Source organism: Arachis ipaensis, chromosome B7 (assembly GCF_059453495.1).
Source record: "Arachis ipaensis isolate K30076 ecotype BB chromosome B7, ASM5945349v1, whole genome shotgun sequence".
In the NCBI taxonomy this organism is placed as follows: Eukaryota; Viridiplantae; Streptophyta; class Magnoliopsida; order Fabales; family Fabaceae; genus Arachis; species Arachis ipaensis.
In genome coordinates this window covers 30162347-30185357 of record NC_142442.1, presented here as the reverse complement: position 1 = coordinate 30185357, position 23011 = coordinate 30162347, and the positions used below count along the sequence as shown (strand labels likewise).

The 23011-nt window shown below is 37.7% G+C and overlaps 2 protein-coding genes across 2 annotated transcripts; one reads left to right on the top strand and one right to left on the bottom strand.

The window, feature by feature from the left end:
* Nucleotides 1-14813: 14813 nt before the first annotated feature.
* Nucleotides 14814-18371, top strand: LOC148550710 (serine/threonine-protein phosphatase 7 long form homolog). The gene is made up of 5 exons (XM_088494138.1): nt 14814-14989; nt 16020-16735; nt 16820-16910; nt 17030-18053; nt 18214-18371. The coding sequence occupies exons 1-5, from the start codon at nt 14912-14914 to the stop codon at nt 18369-18371; spliced, it is 2067 nt and encodes a 688-aa protein (XP_088350264.1). The 5' UTR covers nt 14814-14911.
* An 847-nt stretch (nt 18372-19218) lies between these two features.
* On the bottom strand, nt 19219-22622 carry LOC107647238 (uncharacterized). The gene is made up of 5 exons (XM_088494588.1): nt 22349-22622; nt 21884-22098; nt 21505-21787; nt 20131-21123; nt 19219-20042 (listed from the first exon to the last, which is right to left on the bottom strand). Exons 1-5 carry the CDS (start codon nt 22620-22622, stop codon nt 19219-19221), a joined length of 2589 nt encoding a protein of 862 aa, XP_088350714.1.
* Nucleotides 22623-23011: the final 389 nt, after the last annotated feature.

Here is a 23011-nt window from a genome sequence, read left to right as displayed (position 1 = left end):
TAGCTGTACATGGTATTTTTCATCCGAAACAAGAAATTCGACAGTTGATTAGCCGTACAGAGATCGTACCTGGTATTTTTCATCCGAGAGGATCATACAGCTTGCCATGGAAGGGAGCACACATGGTTGGAAGAAGGCAATAGGAAAGTAGAAGTTCAGAAGCAACAAAGCATCTCCAAACGCTTATCTGAAATTCCCACCAATAAATTACATAAGTATCTCTATCTTTATTTTATGTTTTATTTATCTTTTAATTATCAAAACCTCATAACCATTTAAATCTGCCTGACTGAGATTTACAAGATGACCATAGCTTGCTTCAAGCCGACAATCTTTGTGGGATCGACCTTTACTCACGTAAGGTATTACTTGACGACCCAATGCACTTGCTGGTTAGTTGTGTGGAGTTGTGAAAAGTGTGAATCACGATTTCCTACACCAACGATGAAAATCTATTTAGCAACGAATTTATTTGATTAATCCGATGGTAATCAATATTTTTTATGTTGTGCGAATGCAGATTCGTCAAAAATGGCATAGTCAAAGAAGGGTTGTTTGAAAAGCCTGATGAAATCACTAAGGGGCATCTTTGACACCCTCACATCAAGACAAAAGTAGAAGGTTTGTTAATTAATCGAATTCTGGTCGATGGAAGAGCAGCGATCAACCTTTTGCTAGAAAGTATGCTACCTTTATCCCAAAGGACAGTCGAAGATCTGAATAAAACCAAACTGACTAAAATTGGATTCAACAGAAAGTCGACCACTGCTCTGGGAATGATCCCTTTGAGGGTCAAGGTTGGAAGTGTCGAAAGACCTACAGTATTCATTGTAGTACCCACTAAAGCCACTTTCAACATGTTGTTGGGAAGAGGATGGATTCATGTAGTCGGGGCTATTCCTTCGATCCTGCATCAGAAGTTGGTGTTTTGGGACGAAAACGGGAGAATTAAGGAAATTGAAACTAATGATAGCCCATACTATGTCGAGCAGATGAATGTCAGCTTCAAAGAATATCATGCTGGTGTCCGTCCACTAGACATCGATATGAGCACCTTTGACCCATCACTCATCAAAGATTGCTATGTGGGGACTCATGGGATGAGATTAGTCCCTAAGGCCAAGGAGGGCTTGGCCAATAAGAAAACTTCCTAATAGAAGTATTGAGCCATTGGGTTCGACTCTCAGCCTATATGGCTGAGAGGAAAGAGTGAACAGGGGAATGTGCACTAGATTGTATATATGATCTTGATCCCTTGAGATTTGAGAAGTCTAATTTATTTTTTGAAGATTTGTATAATAAAAAAAGTCAAAGTTCAAGATCCATTAGAAAAATTCGAGATTAGCGGACTAGGAAGAATAACTTATATTAGTCGATGGTTGGAATCCCATTCAAAGCAAAACTCATAGAGGTGTTGAAGAAGTATCATGATTGTTTTGCTTGGGATTACGATGAGATGCCCGGTCTAGGCAAGGCATTAGTCAAGCATAAAATACCATTATATCCTAATGCTTAACCCATTAAACAAGCCCCTTGACGTTTTGCACAAGAAGTAATGATTAAGATCAAGGAAGAAGTCGAACGAATGCTTTAAGCCGAGTTCATAAGAATAGCCAGGTATGTTGATTGGATTTCTAATATTGTACCTGTAATTAAGAAAATGGCAAACTTAGAGTTTGCATTGATTTCAGCGATTTGAATAAAGCGATTCTTAAGGATGAGTACCACATGCCAATAGCAAAGATGTTGATCGACTTTGCATCAGAAAGAGAACTTATAAGCTTCATGTGCAGACAGATGTGTCAAAAATAACCTTTCGATGTCCGGGAGCAATCGGAACTCATGAATGGTTAGTAATGTCCTTTAAATTGAAGAATACTGGTGCCACATACCAAAGGGACATGAATTCCATTTTTCACGATTTTATTGGTAATTTTATGAAAAATTATATTGATGATGTGGTTGTGAAATCGGAGTTGGTTAATTCTCACTTAAAAAACCTAGAAACTGCCTTTCGTCGAATAAAGAAACATCAACTTAAATGAATCCACTGAAATGTACTTTTGATATATCTACAGAAAGCTTTCTTGGATTCATTGTGCAAAAGAAAGGGATAGCAATCGATAGTAACAAGTGCAAAGCCATTCTTGATGCTTCCCCACCTAAGAATAAAAAAGATTTGCAATCATTCTTAGATAAGGTTAACTTTCTTCGACGATTTATTTCGAATTTATCTAGCAAAATTAAACATTTACTCGTTTGTTAAAATTGAAACATGGAGAAAAGTTTGAATGGAATGAAGAACATCAAATGACTTTTGACCAGATAAAGAAATACTTGATTTCACCGCCAATCCTAGCACCAATTCGACGAGGGAAATGAATATTACCTTACTCGAACCTTGACTGATGTAGAAATTTGATATAGTCCTGTTGAGAAGCTTTGTTTGACCTTGTATTTATCTTGTACAAAACTTAGAAGTTATTTAATTGGTAGAGATGTTTATGTCGCGTCGAAATTTGATATTATTAAATACATGCTCTCTTATCCAATTCTAAGGGGTAGAATCGAAAAATGGATGCTAAGACTGATTGAATTCTCACTGTTACATGTTCCTGTTAAAGTAGTCAAGGGACAAGTGATAGCCAATTTTTTGGCTAATCATCCAGGTGTTGAGATTGATGTCAAGAGCATCAAGCATTTAATTGGATATTTAGAGCTTAACCCTTGGAAGTTGTTTTTTAACGGCTCAAGGCATCAACACAGAGTAGGGGTCGAAGTCGTTATCATCACTCCTACCGGTGTCTCAACTAAATTTTTATGTTTCGACTTGAATCTGACCTGTAAAACAATGAAGCTGAATACGAAACTTTAATTATTAGTTTAAAATTGTTGATAGAAAGAAGGGCTCAAACAGTTGAAATAATGGGAGTTTCGCAATTAGTAATTCAACAATTAGCTGAAAATTATAGAGTTATTAATAAAAATCTAGCCAAATATTTTATTTTTGTAGTTCGACTCTTGGCTGAATTTGATTCTGTCTCAATAATACATGTTTTTAGGGAGTCAAATCAAGAAGCTAATGAGTTGGCACAAATGGCGTCAGGCATAGAATCTCCCAAAATTTGCTGAAAGAATTTACTGAAACCAAAATAAATTTAACCCCTTAAGACATAAAGGGAGTTTGTTGTGTTTGTCCCATCGACACGAACGATTGGAGACATGAGCTTATTGAATTCTTGAAAAATCCTAATCAAAGAGTGGATCGAAAATTGAAATTTTTAGCATTGAGCTTTGTATTAATTTGTAAAGATTTATTCAAGAAAGTGTTGATGAAACTTTACTTCAATGCCTGGGAGCTCAAAAAGCTTATTTAGCCATGGCTGAAGTCCATGAGGATATTTGTGGGACTCACCAGGCAGGTCAAAAATTGAGCTATTACATCAGCAATCATTATATTGGCGAATAATGATTTAAAATTGCATCGAGTTCTTTCCAAATTGTGATTGATGTCAAAGGCATGCTCCTATTCAGCATGTACCTGCATCGAACTTACATGCTATTATTAAACCTTGGCCATTTTGAGGATGGGCATTAGATTTGATAGGATTAATACATCCTCCGTCGACCAAGGGGCACAAATTCACTTTAGTTGTTGTCGACTATTTCACTAAATGGGTGGAAGCTGTGCCATGAAGGAGGTTACACAATCTAAAATAATTGATTTTATTGAAGAGTTGATCATTCATAAATTTGGTATTTCGCAAACCTTGACTACAGACCAAGGGACTATGTTTATTGGTCGACAAATGAAATGATATGCTGAATCACGAAGTATTAAAATCAAATATTTGACTCCTTATTATGCCCAAGCTAATGGTCAAGTCGAGGCAGTCAACAAAATCTATAATAAATTTAATTAAGAAACACATAGGGAAGCAGCCTCGGAATTGGCACAATACATTGAGCCAGGTGTTATGTGTTTATAGATGTTCTCCAAGAGAATCAATTAAATCAACGCCTTACAAGTTAGTCTATAGGCATAAGGTTGTACTACCATTGGAAATAAATTTGCAAACTATAAGGGTAGCAAAACAAAATGACTTGCCAGTCGAACAATATTGGTCAAGTATGATCGATAAACTAAACAAATTGGACCAAGTTCGACTAATAGCACTGGATAAAATGATCAAACAAAAATAAATGATAGCTAAGTCATATAATCAAAGGGTAAAGAGCAAAAAATTTACAATTGATGACTTAGTCTTGAAATTGGTACTTTTAACTGAGTAGGTAAAAGGAAAATGGTCACTTTTATGGGAAGGACCTTTCAAAATAGAAAAAGTGTTTGATGGCAATGCGTACGAAATACGAGATATAACCAGTAATTGAAGCATACATATAAATGGGAAATATCTCAAAAAATACCATGGTAATCACTAATACAAAAGGCAGTCGAAAGTCACATCTTAAGTTCAAAATATAGAACATAAATAAATTAGAACAATGTCTGAAACATCAGTTTCAAATCCTCTTGATGCTGACCCAAGTTTGTGGTTTCCTGAGCTGTTGTATCCCTGGCACTGGTAGCTCGAGTGACTACTTTAACATAGCTTGTCAACCATTAACAATAGTAGTATGAACTTGCTCGATCTTTTGAAGTCGGAGGGAAAGAGTAGCATTAGTTGCTAAAACCTTGTTTTTACTAGATTTCAAGTCAGCCAACTCTTTTTCTAAAGTTGTAATCTTTAACGCCAATTGTTGCTCTCTTGTTCGGCCTTCTGACAAAACTTCAAAAACCTAGGACCTATCCTTCTCACATTTCTTCAATTGTATGTCATGTTTAGCTAAGGCCTCAATTGACTGATTCATCTCATCATCATCATCTTGAATTTTTGATAGATGAACATAAACATCTTTGATAAAGGAACTTAGAGCTGAATGAGTGTCAGAAGGAATATGGGGACTAAGGTAAGCAAGAGCATTAATAAGTCGAACCTTTAAATTGGCATCATTATTAATATCCTCTAGAGGGTGATTCAGACTATCAAGGATGATATTGACTTGTTCAATGATCTAAGGGTTGGAGCCTGTAGGAGCAGGAAAAGTGACTTCCTTTGTGATTTCCTTTTCCTGAAGCAGTTTCTCAGGGATCGATTCTTTAACATGTGGAATAGCAGTACTTAGTTCTGGACCTGAAGATACCATTTTAGTCCCCTCAGAAGAATATGCCTGTCGAGCCTCTGATAAGATGTTCTCCAAATCAAAGTCAACGTCGTCGAAATTTAAATCCCCAGCTTCTGGAGGAGGAACAATAAAGGGTGCCTCTAAACCCTGATCAACAGATTTTTGTATCGATGGTTGAATACGAGAAACCACAGTTGTCGCAGCAGTCGATCCTGACCCATTGGTAGAACCAGACTCTTGGGGAGTTTCGACACCACTTAGAATAGGGTTATAACTTACCTGAAAAGAAAGAGAAGTCAAATATCAAAAAAGGAGTAATTCGACGAATTTGATTAATAAAGAACCTACCAAAGGAGAAGTCGTCGAAGTATGTGAAGTAGCAGTCGAGGGTGGATTCTAAGCAAGAGTCGTAATAGGGACCGATGGAGGCTAAAGAATTTCTGTTTTGGCACGAACAAGTTGATTGACTTCTGGGTCAGAAGGGTTGTCAACATCAGAAATTTGAGAAGTCCCTTTCTGGGATTGCTTCCACTGAGATTGCCTCGACTGCAAAATGACTATTATATGAAATACAAGTACATGATAAAGGAAGTTCTAAGATCCATGACTAAAGCATGTACCTTGGAGGAAGTGATAGGTCGACTCTTCTTTGGTGGCTCAATGTTTAGTAAGATGTCAATGGGCCACGTTTTTTGGAAGCAAGGATCACACCTTCCGACTGACCTCTGCCTCGGCTACCTCGACCAAATTTGGCCCTTGGTGGAGCGGTATCTTTGTCTGAATCCTAGACTTCTTCAACTTGGGGAGGGTCAATAGCAACTCCGGTAATGATGGTTGGTCGAGCACCTACGTTGAAAGAAGTTATAATAAGAGACTTTGAGGAAAACAATCAATCCAAAAAGTATGAAGTACGTGGAGGATATCTAAGGATTCTTGTATGACCACTCACCACATGATGAGTGTCTCGACCATACTTGAGATTGGTCGAAGTTACTCCACACGTCCTTGGATCATTTTTTTTAGAGTTTATAAGGGGAATTGGAAAAATAAGGAGATTTGAAAGGACACATAAAGATTCTCTTTGGCCAAATGATTTTTAGCGCGAGCTTTGAAAAAACGGTTGAGACACCTGTTAAAGTATGCCTCCCGCTTCTTTTTCCATACCTCTAAAGCCTCGTTAAAAACCCATTTCACCTTCCTAAAGTGCCATTTATAGTATTTCTCAAACTTCATGATTTCAGCAATGTGTTTACCTCTGGTCTTCTTCGATGCTGGTGCAGTCTGCACAATAGTAGGAAAGACCAAATTAGCAAAAGCCTGGTCGACAGAGGCACTGAGAATAAAAGTACTTTGACAACCAATCATGAAAACTTGGGATCGACAGGAAGCAGCAGGTGACATCTAAATGCCGATATCAGATCGACATCCTTTGATAGTTCAGGTCCAACATCTTGGTCATATCCTCCACTACTGAGGGAAGTAGATGACAAGTTTCTTTTTAAGGGATCAGGTTGATTCTTGAGGTAGACCGATAGGAAAAGACTAGCGTTAGTGGAAACAAAACCAACTAACAATCCTAAATTATCAATCAATATTAGACATTAATTACTCAAGGTCACCCAAGTTACCAACCCAAGCTAAGAGTTGAAAATTCTACTCCATAACTAGTCCAAGTATTTTATCAAACACTTGGAAGGCATAAAAGTGAAACATTATAAATTGCAAGAATGATAAAATCAAGAAAGTAACATCAACAACTTAAACAAGTAAATATAAAACTTAAAACATCAACTTCATTAATGAAAATCAAGAATTCACAAGTTCATCAAATAACAAAATAGAAAAAAGCAAACTAACACCAAAGTCTAAGAGAATTATAATGCAAGATAAGAAAACAAAACTAAAACTACAATTAAACAAGACTAAAATCTAAAACTAACAAGAAAATTAAGTAAAACCCTAGAGATTCTAGAGAGAAGTTAGAGCTTCTCTCTCTAGAATCCCCCTAAAACCTAAGAAAACAATGTGTAAAAATGTAAGTGTCTGAGTGTCTCCCCTCCCTCTATTATCTTGGCACTTAAAATGCTTTAAATATCGCAATTGGAGGCCTTTTGGAAGCCCAAAATGAGAAAGCACGTGTTTCATTAATCCAAGCACTTGGAGGTTTTTCGCTCATGCAGAAAAGTCTCGCGCACGCGAGAATCATGCGCACGCAAAGTTAAGGTGCTCACAGGATAACTCACAAGTGCGACAAAAGCTCACCTACGCAAAGAACTCGCATGCATGATAGAAGCTCGCCGACGCGAGGACTTCAGCAACTTCCACTCCAAATTGCTTTCCGAATTTGCTTCTTTGCTCCGTTCTTTTTTATCCCTTGAAGCCACTAAAGTGCCTTAACTCTGAAACACTTAAACAAAATTTATCACAATATTGAATGGCATTAAAACGGATTAAGAAATCAATGATTAAGAGCATAAAAAACATATTTTTTACTCATGAGTTCATTGGAAGTAATAATTGAAAAACTCCATGAATTAAGCCAAAATTGTGTGATTTAGTTGATAAACTCCATACTTTTCAAATATGAGATCATTTTAAATGACTTATGGATGATTTTTTATTTGCATACGGACAAAATTATACATGTAGTAATATATATTGCTAGATGTTTGTGAAGTTAGAATGTGCACTTACCTCTTTTGTTTTATTTGATTTCAACGAATAATGTATTTCTTTAACTAAGTTTAACGTAGTTTATTTTGATTAAGCATTTTGAATGATGTTGTGAATATGTTTAGCACATTTTTATTGGTATGCTCTTTGTAGTCATGACGACAAGTAGAGGTATTGCAGATCAGTCTAGTCGTCATGGTCGTGGTAGAAGTAGAGTTTCTGTCGGTACCCCTGGAAATTCTGGATCCTCTCCCTCTACTTCGACTACCCCGATGATGTCACAGGTTGTGGGTGCATCAGACGAGCCGTTGATCATGGTCCCTAACCTCAACTATGGCCCTGTGTCTACAGCGACGATGCCGCCTCCATCTGCTCAGCAGCCCATTGTCTCGATGATGCCACCTTCAGTGACGAACACCGTGGCGCTGAAATCCTCTCACAGGAGCTAGCCAGCTGATGCCCGTCCACCACCTCCAATCGTACAGATGCCTATTTGGCCTGATGGCAAAATGACGTAAATGCTACTTCAAGTTTTTTATATGTTGAAAGTGTTTGATAACTCGTGATTAGTGATTAGTGATTCTTGATTATTGATTCTAGTTTTAGTGGATTTAAGGTCGTAGGTTTAAACTGCTAAAAGTGTTTGATATATCGTGATTAGTGATTCTTGATAGTTGATTCTAGTTTTAGTAGATTTAGGGTTGTAGGTTTGAATTGCTGAAAGTATTTGATATATTCTGATTATTGATTCTAGTTTACTGGATTTAGTGGATTTATGGATGTTGCTTCTTGACTATTGATTGTTGTTCATTGATTGTTGACAATTGGTGTTGTTTAAGTTAATTATTGACGGATAGAGTTTGTGGCGTATTCTAGTTATAGATGAAACTCTGCCGAAATTTCTAAAAAATCTCTATATATTATGGTTATTTGCTTTTGAAGTTTTAATTTATATTGCCATATTAGTTTGTTTGTGAATTGTTGATAGGTTTGTGCCAAACAACAATGTATGTACTCAAGAGATGACCAATAACATCAAACTAATGTACGACCATCCATAGCCGAGCTACAAGAGGATCTCCTCTAAGACCAGAGAGCGATGGTTTCAGCAAATGGCAATGTACTAGGCTCAGATACGTGCCGGTGGCAGCAGCCCGGGTGGTGGCACCAGTGCTGTTGGTGCCAGTAGTGCCGCTGGTGGAACACAAACATCAGCGCCTTCTCGACCGCCTCAGCAGGACCGTGAGAATGACGACGACGACTACCAAGATCTTTAGTGATTAGGGCTTTGTCTTACTGTTTCATTGTATTTATTTGATTTATTTGACTTTTAATTTATTTGAATATTTAATATTTTATATAATTGGTTTCTATTATTTATAATTTGACCACTGATTGTGAGAAAAATAAATATAAATAAAAAATTAAAATTAAAAAGGAAAATTTTTAAAAAAATTACGTCACAATAATTTTTTAAAAAAATTAGCATTACCGTCAGATTTACCGAGGGCATAATCCGACGGTAATAGTGCAGGAAAAAAGATATTGTGGTGCCAACATTACTGTCGAAAAAAATTCGCCGATAACTAAATAGTTTTTTGGGCAAGTAATCCGTCACAAAATCTAACGGGAACTGTTTATCAGCGAGGTTTATACCGTTGAATTCTTTTCTATGGTAAATTCGTCAGTAATTAACTTACCATCATATTTTATTCATTTTTATGGTAATTTCAATGCTACTCAGTGTTTTTCTTAGAGTGAATATTCTTCTGAATTAAAATTCTACCCTGAGTTTTCTTCCACATGCTCCATCTACCTTGCTGGTAGCACGAATTCCCACACTTTGCACTATTGAACCAGCAAGTGCACTGGGTCGTCCAAGTAATACCTGAGCGAGTCAGGGTTGATCCCACGAGGATTGTAGTTTGAAGCAAGCTATGGTTATCTTGTAGATCTTAGTCAGGCAAATAGAAGAGGTAGGTTTGTTGTTTTAAACGCATGAAAGAAAATAAAGAGAACTTAACTAGGTTGATATGTTTGCAATGATAAGAAGATGGTTAAGGCTTGGAGATGCTTTGTTCTTCTGGATAACTCTGGTTTTACTGCCTTCTTCAATTGTGAATGATTTCTTCTATGGCAGGCTGTATGTGATTAATGCCGGTTGAGAGGTCGCCAATGCTCCTCCAGATCTGAAGCTCCTACAGTTCATTCTCCTTAACGATCCTACTCAAAATGCCACAGACAAGGTCGAATCTTTCGGATCAGAGAATGCTGCGCCTTTGGGTTCTAGCCTCTACCACAAAGACTCTAATCTCCCCATAACTCGGCTAAACTGATGTTTCGAGAAGTCCCCAACGAAGTCGTGTATTAGCCGGCTAAGAGATGTATAATCAAGCTAGTGGTTCATCATTGTCTGATGAAAGATTCACTCTGAACCCATGTAGAATGAGATAACATTGTTCCAGTTCAACGTGTTCATAATGATGAAGAACGAAGATACATCTTAGAATAGAGAATCAAACACGGATTAAAATAGAACAGTAATACTTTTATTAATCTATAAAACTCAACAGAGCTCCTCCCCTCAACCTAGGAGGTTTAGAAACTCATACTGATAGACAATACAATGTAAAATTCGAAATATGCTGGAAGAGATCTTAAACAAGTGTGATCTTCTCCTTTTTATACTAAACTAATGACTAAGGATTACATAAAAAGGGTAAAACAATCTTTTAGTGCTAAAATCCACTTTCGAGACCCACTTGGTGAGTGTTTGGGCTGAGCTTTGATGAGATCTATATGCTAGCATAGGAGGCCTCTAGGGTGTTGAACGCTGGATAGGGGGTCCTTTATGGGCTTTGGACGCTGGTCTCTTCTCCTTTGGGAGTTGGATGCCAGAATAGGACAGGAGACTGGCGTTGGACGCCAGTTTTAGGCCTTCAATTCTGAAGCAAAGTATAAACTATTATATATTGCTGGAAATATCTGGATGTTAGATTTCCATAGCCGTTGAGAACGCTCCATTTGGACTTCTGTATCTCCAAAAAATCTCTTTCGAGTGCAAGGAGGTCAGATCCAGACAGCATCTGTAGTGCTTTCTCTGCCTCTGAATCAGACTTTTTCTCCAGCTCCTCAATTTCAGCCAAAAAATACCTGATATTGCCTAAAAACATACAAACTCAAAGTGGAATCCAAAAATATGAATTTTACACTAAAACCTATGAAAACTTAATAAAACTTCAACAAGACATACTAAAAACTATATAAAAATGATGCCAAAAAGTGTATAAAATATCCGCTCATCACTTGCCTTATCAAAATTATGTAGCTCTCCCTAAAATGGATAATTAGCAAGAATCAGAGTTCTCCCTTCTCCTTCCTCGTATCACTCTCCACTTCATTACCTTCCTCACCCTTTTGTGCGGTAGTCTCACGAACCGAGAGACTAGCAAAACTCTTGATCAAACTTAAGGGAGTTGGATGTCTGTCTCACCAATTCTTTTTCTCTAATTACTGATCAAAATTTGGGTTTCGATTCTCCTTTTGCGTGTTGACCCTCCTTCCAAATTGCTCAGCTTGGATCTAAGGTCCCTATTTCTCCTCTACGGCCTCCCTGACACCAAATCTTCAATGAACTTACTGCATCCTCACACTTCATGCCCTAAAAATTCACAGTAGTGATAGAAATTTCCTATTCTTTTATATTTGATCTGTAGTTCTATGACCTTTTTATCACCTCTTGCAATCTTCATTGATCTCTTCAATGGTTTCGTGACATCTAGTCTAATATGAACTTTCACTATTTGCTTTTCTATTCCCCTCAAGGAAAACAAATCAACATCTAGAACCTCTTCATCACCTTTTCAACCTTTCTGCCTAATGCCTTCATTTTACAATGCTCCGGTAACCCCCACAAGTGAATCCATATAGGCACTTGCAAGAATTTTTTCTCTTAAATTGACTCTTCTCCTTTTCACCTCTTTAGATTGAGAATATAATTTTTGAATAGCCATGGAGCATCATTCTCAATCCTAATCATCCCAATCTCCTTTCCAAAGAAGAATTGAAACACATTGCCGCCATGATTAAGAACTTTGAAGCCTTTAGGCTATTTCTAAATCAAGTACAGAGTAGCCTCTACTTGTGATCTACCATCAATTTTTCTACTAAACTTCTAGCACACTTTTTCCAATCCTTTCCTTATATCCTCCTCACCAAGTTCAACAATTTGATCTTTTTCTCACACCCTTGATTCACCTTCTAACCCCTGAGAAGCAACAGGTGCTGCAATTGTTGATTAGTGGTGAGAATTATTTATAGAAAATTTAATAACAATTTTTCACACAAAATCTTAGTAGAGCACCTTTATTTAAAATCCTAGCGCAATAGGGCACTTTTTTTATTTATGGTTACTTAGTTAGGGTTTTTAATTTTTACTTTTTAATATATATATTCAAGGCTAGGAGAGGTGGGATGTTTAATACCCATACCGCCTCCATAACCAAAGTGAAACAAAAGGATTTTATGCAAATTCCGCCCGAATCTGGTTGGCGATTGAAAAAATCGTTTCCATTCAGGATGGGATGGGAGAAGACGAGTTAGTTTAAATAATTATATCCATTTTCTATAACTTTGCAAGCAAGTAATTATTTATATGCATGTTGTTTTTTTGTAATTATCTTTTGCTTTTGATTTTTGAGTGTTTTTTAATTCTATCGCTGATGATGATGATGATAGTAGTAGCTAATCTTAATTATTAATTAGCTTGAGTTTCTAACATGAAAAAAAAGGAAAAAAATATGACTACAAATTTAATATAAGAGTAATACCCTAAATAGGTTCCCAAAAAATTTACGATCAGACAGATTTGTCCCCAAAAAAAATTTAACTAAGATTTTGGGCCTGATTTTTTTCATTATACACCAGATACGTCCTTAACCTAGTTTGAAACAGTTAAGGCTAATGACGACGTCCTATGTGTCAGTTGACTAACTGACGTGTCATGCATGGGACAATTTGGTCCCTGGCCATATGGACAAAACGACATCGTATCATATGAGAACAGAATGATGTCGTTTCGAAGTGCATAAATTAGTCTTTAGTTTAGAAGCCCATCATGACAGCGAGAAAGATGAAAACCACTATAGAGAGCTTAGCTCTAAAGGGGCGGTTGGTGCCAAGTTCATTTCCCATCCGAGTGGAGACTGCGAATCCTAAGGAGGAAAGGAACACGTAGATGAAGGAAGTGGATTGGATGAGAACGTGGGGTGGTGGAGGCCGGAGAGCCAGACACGTCTGATGAGGGAGAGGAAAATGGAGAGGTTAGAGGCGGCAGAGGCAGCGACAACACTGATGACGCTGAGGCGGAAGCACGTGATGAGAATGTAGTTGAAAGGGAGGTGGAGGAGGGTGCCAACGAGGGAGGCTTGCGTGAGAGGGTGGGTGATGCCCTGCGCGCGAAGGTAAAAGTGGATTGGATGGAGGAATGAGTTTGTTACGAGGTCTAGGAGGGAGAAGATGAGATAGGTACGTGCCATGGTGGCGATGTCAAAGTGCTGGTGGAGGCGCGGAGAATGGCATAGATGTTGAGCCAGACGAGGGAGATTGGTAGCGAGGAGAAGAGGAGGAAGATGATGCAACGATGGAGTGTTGGCCACTCTAGGGACTAATTTGTCCACTTCGAAATGGCCAAAGACTAAACTGTCATGCACGTGACATGTCTCACTTAACCGGACACGTCAGCTAGTTATAACGGACATGTAGAATATCACAATTAATCTTAACCGGTTCAAATTGGGTTGGAGACGTATCTAGCGTATAATGAAAAAGTCAGGTCCAAAATTCTAATTAAACTTTTTTTTGGGATAAAGTTATTGGATCATAAATTTTTTAAAAACCTATTTGAGATATTACTCTTAATATAATAAATTGAGTATATAAACTAAATTGAAAATAAAAATATTTTAACATGTTTTCGAACTCTAAACGGAATAATTTTTTTAAAAAAAAAATGATCTTATAAAATAAAATAATTTTATGCTTAAATGTACACCTTTTTTAGTTGTTAAGTAGTTGAGTATTTAATTTCCACTTGAATTACTAACCTCTCGATTAGACTAAATAAGTATATCCTTAAAGATATAACTAAGCTGACATAAACAACTTGCAATATAAAAATAACAAAACGATATTCAAAATCATATGAAACACGCAGCACATGTTATGCAATATTAGCTACTCTCTATTTTTAAATTTATTAAATAATTAAAATGTATTAGAATAATAAAATTAAAAAATAATTATTTATTTAATTATTTTACTATTTTTATTCGCTAATAAGAGAATAAAGAAATTAGGAAATGGATAAGTCAAATAAGTAGTTGCATTAGCGAAAGCAGACAGCAGTTAGTTATAGCATAACTATGGTCTATGGTTATAATATTTTTTGTTTTAAAGTATTATTTTGTATACACATTATTAAAATCAATAAATTAAGACAAATATCATCATATACATAATTTCTTTACACACTTCAAATAAGATTTTTTTATTTTTTAATATTAAAAACATACGATAAATTTTTCTTTATAAAGTTGTCTATTAACATATATAACACACACATATATACGCTTTTTAATTTTCATATTGGACCGGGGCTGGGGTATCGCACGGATATGGGGGTGGCTTGTGTGTAACCAGGTTGTGGTGTCAGGGGGAGTGGGACTCGGACCCTCCGAGTTCAAGCAACAAAACGCACGGTCCGAGTCCAGTGCATGGTGATGAAGTTGGTGAGGGACTCGGACCCTCCGAGTTGGCCTGCGTCACGGACCGTCCGATTTCGGTCTGGGTAGTCGCACGGTCCGACTCCAGTGCTGCAGTGTACACGCGGCGCTTCCCCCTTGAGTCCCTATTCGGTGGGCATCACACACTTAGTAAAGGAGAACCCTGCTCCCTTACCATCCGAATCCCTCCTTCACTCTCACCAACCTTTCTCCCCCAAAACCTTCATCTTCATTTCTCTGAAAGCTTGCATGGTGGAGGAGCATCATTGATGGGGAAAAAATTAAAAATTAAAGATGTTGATCGATCTGAGCTTCATATTATTCACTATCTCAGTGATCCTGATTATGTAAGTATTTTTTGAATTTCTTTTGAATTTTTTTAATTTTTTTATAGTTATAGTTATTAAAAAATAGAATTTCAATATTATGATTGTTGTTAGGATACACAGTTGAAGAATATAAATAGAATGATTACGACTGATTTGTTAGTATTAGTTAGATTATTTTAAATTATGTTGAACAGATTAATAATTATGTTTATGATGATTAAAATTTATTTTATGATTATATTATTGTTGTTAGTTAGACATGCATTTGAAAAACATAAATGGAATGATTATGACTTGTTTAAAATTATTTTACAGATTAATAATTATATAAATCATGATTAGAAAATTTGTTATGATTATGTAGTTGTTAGAGATTTATGTAGTTGAAGAATATAAATAGATAGAATGGTTATGACTAATTTTGAAATATTTGTTAGGTTGTATTTAAATATTTTTTTAAGTATTATTAACTATAAATATCATGATAAGAAAATTTGTTATGGTTATGTTGTTGTTCTTCTTTAGTTTTGTGTTTTTGGCTGTAGTAGTAAGTAGAACATAATGTAAATTTTTAATAAATTTATTTAATTGTAGTATAATTATTATTTGTAAGCCAATGGTATTTGAATGAATGTGTTTTTAAGAAATTAAGTGTAACTGTTATCGATTTTGGTTAGATGTTATTATTATTGTGGTGAAGTGTTAATGCTGAGTTGATTAGAAAGGTTTTTTTAATTAATCCATGTTAGATATTTCTTTATGGAAAAATTTAAATAATTTTAAATGTAGTAATTATTATTAGCAAGTTAATTATTAGCGTTGTTAGAATATGAATGATGGCATATATAGATTTATTCAAATTTTTGTATTGTATTGCAGGGGAAAAATTTTTTAACAAAAGTGTAATTAATTAATTAATTAATGTTCGATATTATTGTGGATGTTGTAAATATTGTTGAGATTTATGATTAGGAATATATGTATTTGTAATGAGTTTCATTAGCAATTCTTAATAATTTGATTAGTAATTTGTTATGTTTTTTTGTAGAAATCAAGAATGTTGACATGTAACCATCCACTTCCTCCGGATCGGTACAACGAAAGGGTGGAGGATCATCTGCGAATTACCGGGTTCTATCATGCATCTCAGATTGGGATAGTGCAGTGTCAGAAAGCATTGGTAAATGCTCTAATTGAACGTTGGCACCCAGAGACACATACGTTCCACCTTCCCATTGGTGAATGTGCTGTGACACTTGAAGATGTAGCTATGATTCTTGGTCTTCCCACAGATGGTCTTCCGGTCACAGGGATGACAATGAGCAGTTATGAAGCGTTGGAGGCGGAGTGTTTGCTTCAATTTGGAGTTGCACCGCGTATGTCTGACTGTAGATCTAGTTGCATAAAACTTACCTGGCTGCGTGATTTAAAAGAAAATTTACAGTTGATTGATGATATCAGTATACAGAGGTATGTGAGGTGCCATATTATGTTGTTGATCGGGACGATCTTGTTTGGGGATAAGTCTGGGGCAGGAGTGCATTGGAAATTTCTACCCTTGCTACGTGATTTTGGTAGTATTGGTCAGTATAGTTGGGGAGCGGCATGCCTGGCACATCTCTACAGGGCATTATGCCGTGCATCCCGTTTTAACTGCAAGGAAATAGATGGTCCACTAACACTTCTACTCTGTTGGGCTTGGATCAGGATGCCATACCTATCGCCGCTACCTAGGGAACCTCGAAGTTTTCCACTAGCAAACAGGTAATAATTTGTTAGAATGTACCCGTATGTTGATATTTATGATTCATTTAATGGTAGCTGAGGTAATTGAATATATCATAATAGGTGGCGGAACTGGGAGCGTGGTGACCGACGATTTAGATACTTGAAGTTAGCTCACTTTAGGAAGTCATTTGATGAACTTCAGGAAGGGCAGGTATGTTTCAATGAAAGTTGTATTAGTTTTATGTTTAGGGTCTAAGACATAAGTATACAGCATTGTCTTTGTAATTGGCTTTGTGGACTGTTATGTTGAGGTTCCTTTATTTTTTCCAGTTTGTTTGGGTTGCTTATGCTGTGGATCGGGTGGATCCGAACATCATTCCTCCTGAAATCTACATGCAGTCGGTGGTTTGGAGTGCTACAGTTCCGTTGGTATCATTTGAATGTGTCGAGTGGCATGCTACCGATAGATTTAGGCGACAGTTTGGTTTGGTTCAGGGACTACCTAGTCAGGAGCGGAATCTAGAGAAGGCCCATGGAGAAACCCTGAAGGGGCCCAAGAATCTTAATTGGGCCACGGAAGCGAGTCATTCAAAATGGGTAATGCATTGGTCAAACAGGTATAACTACATTCTATCTGAGCTTCCGATGCCTTCACATGATCTACTAGATAGATACATGCATTGGTACCGATCAAAATATGGGAACCACTTGAACATGTCAAATCTTGTGGGTCATGATAATGATGAAGGTGATCAGGATATGGAGGAAGGTGATCAGGATTTGGATGAGGATAATCAGGATACCGATGAGGGTAGTCAGGATATGGATGCTGACAATGAAGTAGAAGAGCCACATTCGCCGCATATATTACCTCCAACACCGATTCCAGAAGAACAACCTCAGTCCTCAAGCCATTATGTACCTCAGACACAGTTCCCCCCATCAGTTCCAATCAGTCAACAATATTGGGGTACCTCACAATTTGAAACAGGAGAAGGAGGTTCCTTTAGCCAGTTGCTTGGGTTGATGTCTGCAGATCCTGGACTACCACAATATGGCCAACAACCTGACTTCATGGCTGGTAGGTATTCATTGGATGCTAGGTATCCGGGCCATACATCATCGGTTGCTTCTGGGGGGTTTGTGTCGGTTGACTCTAGTAGGAGTAATGACGGACGCGGAGCTTTTTTTAGTCAGAATCCTAACCGTGTATCCATGGGACTCATTGAAGAAGATGCTAACACACCCGAGAGGGAGACAGATGCGTATCTAGTAGATGACCCGGATGACGAGGAGGATCATGATGACGATGAAATAGAGGAGTTTGACGAGGATGAAGAATCTCGTAATGATGGTATTATGTTTTGTATTCTACTTTACATGTTCCATTACTTTTTTATTTTATGTTCATAACTGGCATCTATTTTTTACTTTTAGTAAATCTTATGTGGTTTATGTCTTGCTGTGATTACCTGCTGCGCATAATTTAATTATTTTTTATAATTTCTATACAGGTCATGCACGCACTCCGGATGAAACCTCCAAAGGTTACAATCTGAGGATTGATCCACCACGTCGCAGTGCTAGTCGCTACACTCCATCTGTCTTCAAAAAGGCGGCCAAGAAATGCAAGAATTTAGTCAAGGATGTGAAGTGGGCCATGAGAAAGTAGTTGCCTTGTAACTTATTTGTTTAAGTAGTAATCACGTGGACCATGTTGTATTTATGTAGTATGTTTAGAGTATGTACGCACTACATTTATGTTGTATGTTTAGAGTATGTACGCACTACATTTATGTTGTATGTTTAGAGTATTTACGCACTACGGACACTATTCAGGTATTGCTAACCTTTAGTACGCAGTAAGGTACAGGTGCTGTATATGTACCCATTATTGTTGTTCAGTCATACAAGCAGATTGGACCGGAACCTGCTGGTTCATTTATACATTCAGAAGGGACCGGAAAGGCCGGTTCAATCGTAAAATCAGATTGCACAGGCCAGGCCGGTTCATTACGAAAAACAGATTGAACCGGACCGACCGGTTCAGTTATACAATCAGAGTTAACCGGACCGGCCGGTTCATTCATAAAATTAGCTTGACCCGGACAGGCCGTTTGATTCATAAAATCAGATTGCACCGGACCGAACGGTTCATTTTGAATAATAGATTGAACCGGACCGGCCGGTTCATGTATACAACCCAATTGGACCGGACCGGCCGGTTCATTTATACAATCAGATTGCACCGAAAAGGCCAATTCGTTCAAAAAATCAGATTGAAGCGGACCGGCTGGTTTTTTCAAAAAATCAGATTGAACCGGACCAGACGGGTCATTCATAAAATCCGGTTGAACCGGACCGGCCGGTTCTACAAGGAACACATTGCAATACATAAACCGTTTTAACATAAAAACATCAGAAAAACATTACATAATGTTCCACATATCAGGTCAAGTTCTATCAAAATGACAACCCATGACATAATAGTGACGTGCCACACCAACCACAATGTGAACCTACTGAGCATCTCCGTCGGCAGTTCTACCAGCTGACTGACGGCATCTACTACGACTGTGTCCCTCAGCTCCACATAGCGTACATCGCCTAGGACGACGTAACATTCGCGTGTCCATCTCATTCAAGAAACGCGTCATCCTGGGGCGCCCTTTCGAGACACGTCTCAGATACGGATTCGGTACGTAGCGAGGACCGTTGTACGCAGGCCACGTCGTCGGGTTACCTAGTGGCCTAAATCTTGCTCGGTACACCCGCCGAACTTGGTCCATCTTATACACATCATGCACATATAGCTTCCAATCCAGTCGCTGGTTTGCGCAACATGCGAACACATGTCTGCAGGGGATCCGGTCCACCTGGAACTCACCACAATCACATCGAAGGGCGCGTAGATCGACTGCAAACTCCAGTCCGCTTGGCATCTCACGCACCTCGAAGACCTCATTCTGCCGGTCAAAGCAACTGACCTGTATGTTTCCTGATGCAAGTTGGTTTGCATGCAACTTCGAGGTCACGACTTCGGAGAACACATGGCCAGCATTAATCCGCGCTTCTGCCTCGGCTCTTTTTCTGGTGAAAAGCTCGTTTAGCCTGTAGAATGTTGCCTTGACAAGAGCAGTAATAGGAAGATTGCGTGCACCCTTCAACACTGAATTGATGCATTCCACTAGATTCGTTGTCATGTGACCCCATCGGTATCCACCATCAAACGCCAATGCGTACTGTTCGCGAGGAATTCGGTTTAACCAGTTGGTATACGCTTCCCCCCGTTCCCGTAATCGCTGGTAACGCACTTCATACTCCCGCACCGTCCTGGAATATCCTAGAGGAAACCAAAGAAAAAAAAATCATAAAAGTCGAAAACAAATATTAATATTTAACTACTGTTAATAAGTTACTTAAATTATTACCAATGTTGACGACCAATTTTTGGAGGTACGGTGCCTTGAATTTCCGCAGAAAATTCGACTCTATATGCCTGATGCAGAACATATGAAAAGCTCTAGGAGGTGACCATGCTCCGTTACTCCGTTCCACAGCTGCATTGATGGATTCGTGTCGGTCCGATATCAGTCCCACACCATCCCGAGTGACAACATGTTGACGCAAGTTACTAAGGAAAAAGTGCCACGCATCAGAAGTCTCTCCCTCGACAATAGCAAACGCAATTGGAACGATGTTGTTGTTGCCATCCTGTGAGACTGCGACTAGGAGACAACCCTTATACTTTCCGTACAAGTGAGTCCCATCCACCTGGACAACTGGCTTACAATGTCTGAATGCCCTGATACAGGGGTAATAACTCCAAAATACTCTATGCAGTACCCGAATATGACCAACCAAGTCATCGCCTTGGTATGCAGGCATAGTCTCAAAATGGACAACAGCTGATGGCTCCTTATGACACATGGCCTGAAACCATATAGGCAACGCTTCGTACGATGCCTCCCAACCTCCAAATATTTTTTCTACTGCCCTTTGCTTAGCCAACCATGCTTTCCGATAGCTAACAGTATAGTTAAACTTCGATTGCACTTTTGCTATAACGGACTTTACCTTTAAGGAGGGATCAGCCTCAACCAATGGCTTTATTGCTTCTGCAATTGTGATGGAGTCCAGCTTCGCATGATCCTGTGAAATGGTGGCTCTGGTACAAGTGTGACTACCATTATACCTCCTTATAACCCAACAATACTTCCTGCTGATCAGACTAACCCTGATAAGCCAATCACACCCTGACCCATACTGTGTACACTTGGCATAAAATGTCAAAGGCTCAGACTCATAAACCCGGTAATCTACGCTTCGTCGTATGGTATACTCTTTTATTGCCTTAATAACAGCTTCCCGGGAACTAAACTCCATCCCAACAGCAAATTCACCATCTGCGACAATAGGAACTTCTGCCAGGACAACAAGCATGGGAAAAATTTCAATAAATACATATATATTTCAAAACCATACTAAATCAATATTAACTGCATCAAGTATGACATAAATCAGACCCTAACGTAAATAATAATAAAATATAAAATTCTATGTTCTATATTCGTTTAAAATAACGTGATATGTTTCAAACATTACTTAACACATATGTTGACTTTTATTTTTTTAACTTCCTACTATTTTTAAATTTTTTTTTACATAGGATCAGGTCAACCGGTTCAATGTCTAACACATACATGACATCCACGCATGCTTAAATAATGGGTAATAAATAATAATTCATTCATAAATAATTCAATAAATAAATAAAAAAGACAATAATTTAAATATTAACGTACCTGCAGTCATATATTCCGGAAACTCCGGAACATGCATGGCTTCCAAGTCCAGAACTCGCATGAATGAAGGCTCCCCAAACGGCATATCGTTGGCGAGTGCATCTGCCACCTCTGTCACATCCGGATCCATATTTCCCTCACCATGATCGTCATCTCCATCTGCACCAACACATTCGTAGTTGCTTTCGAACTCTTCTTCACTGTCACTATTATAATCTTCCCGTAGAATGTTTCGGTCTGCCTCAGATTGTTCAAACTCAACATACAACTCGATAAACGAGATCTACGCCCGGTTTTCAATATACATTGAAAACATCTCCTGCATGCTCGCTTCGTCCGTGACATATCTTGTTTGAAATTGGACAAACCCACCAAATACCGGTACGGGATATCTGTATAGAACACAGGATATTTTTCTTGCCCCCTCAGAATCAATCTTTTCACAGATCAAACCTTTCAGTTCTTCAAAGGAAATGATAAAAGGAATAACAACATCTATTGGATTTTCACAAATAAATTTTACCCCTTCAGATGTTTCTAATAAAATTTGACCAAAATAATACACCTTTATTAGTACTCTATCACTCATTTCTCCTACTCACAAAAAAAAAAAACATAACACTAACTACACACTCCTTTGATTTTGAACAAGCATATAAGAGATCCAGAAGAAGGAAACAGAGGAACGAAGCGGCGCATAAGAAGGGGAAGAAGAAGGGTCCCCAAACGCTAACTCGTTGCACACTTTTATATACACTCTATACTCAATTCGGACCATCCGACTAGGTTAACTTCATTCAAAAATATACTAGGCAACCAAATCGGACCATACGTGTTCATAAACCGGTTCTGCCATCCCCAGCCAAAACGGACGGTCCGAATCCACTCAACAAACACGCAACTCGGACCTTGCGTGTTGTGCCTCCCCTATGCCATCTCGCAGGGTCCGATTCCCCCCCCCCCAACTCGGACCGTGCGTCTTCCGGTTTACCATAGCCACGAACAGAGAACTCGGACCGTCCGAGTCCTCCTCCCAAAACCTGCCAAAATTCTGCCCCACATCCATGTCTAACCCACCTTAACTCCATATCCATGAAAAGCTCACATACGAGCTCCATATCCAAAAAATTGAGCCCACATATATATAACATATATATGTGTGTGTGTATAAAACTTTCATCAAGTCACCAAAAAAATATAAAGGGTATAAAAGAGTGGTACAAGTTAAAAGCAAAATAATATCTCAAATAAATTTTTAAAGAATTTTTAGTCAAATAATTTAATTTTTAATAAATTTTAATGATTAAATTAGTCCGTATATTTTATTTTATTAGATATATTAATTTTTTATATTATTTAATAAAATTAGATAAATTAATTTTTATTATTGAAATGAAAAAATTTAAAAATTTTAAATTATTTTTATGTAAATAAATAATTTAATATAAAAATTAATTAAAATATATTTTAAATTAAAATATCTGACTAAAAAATTTTCAAAAATTTA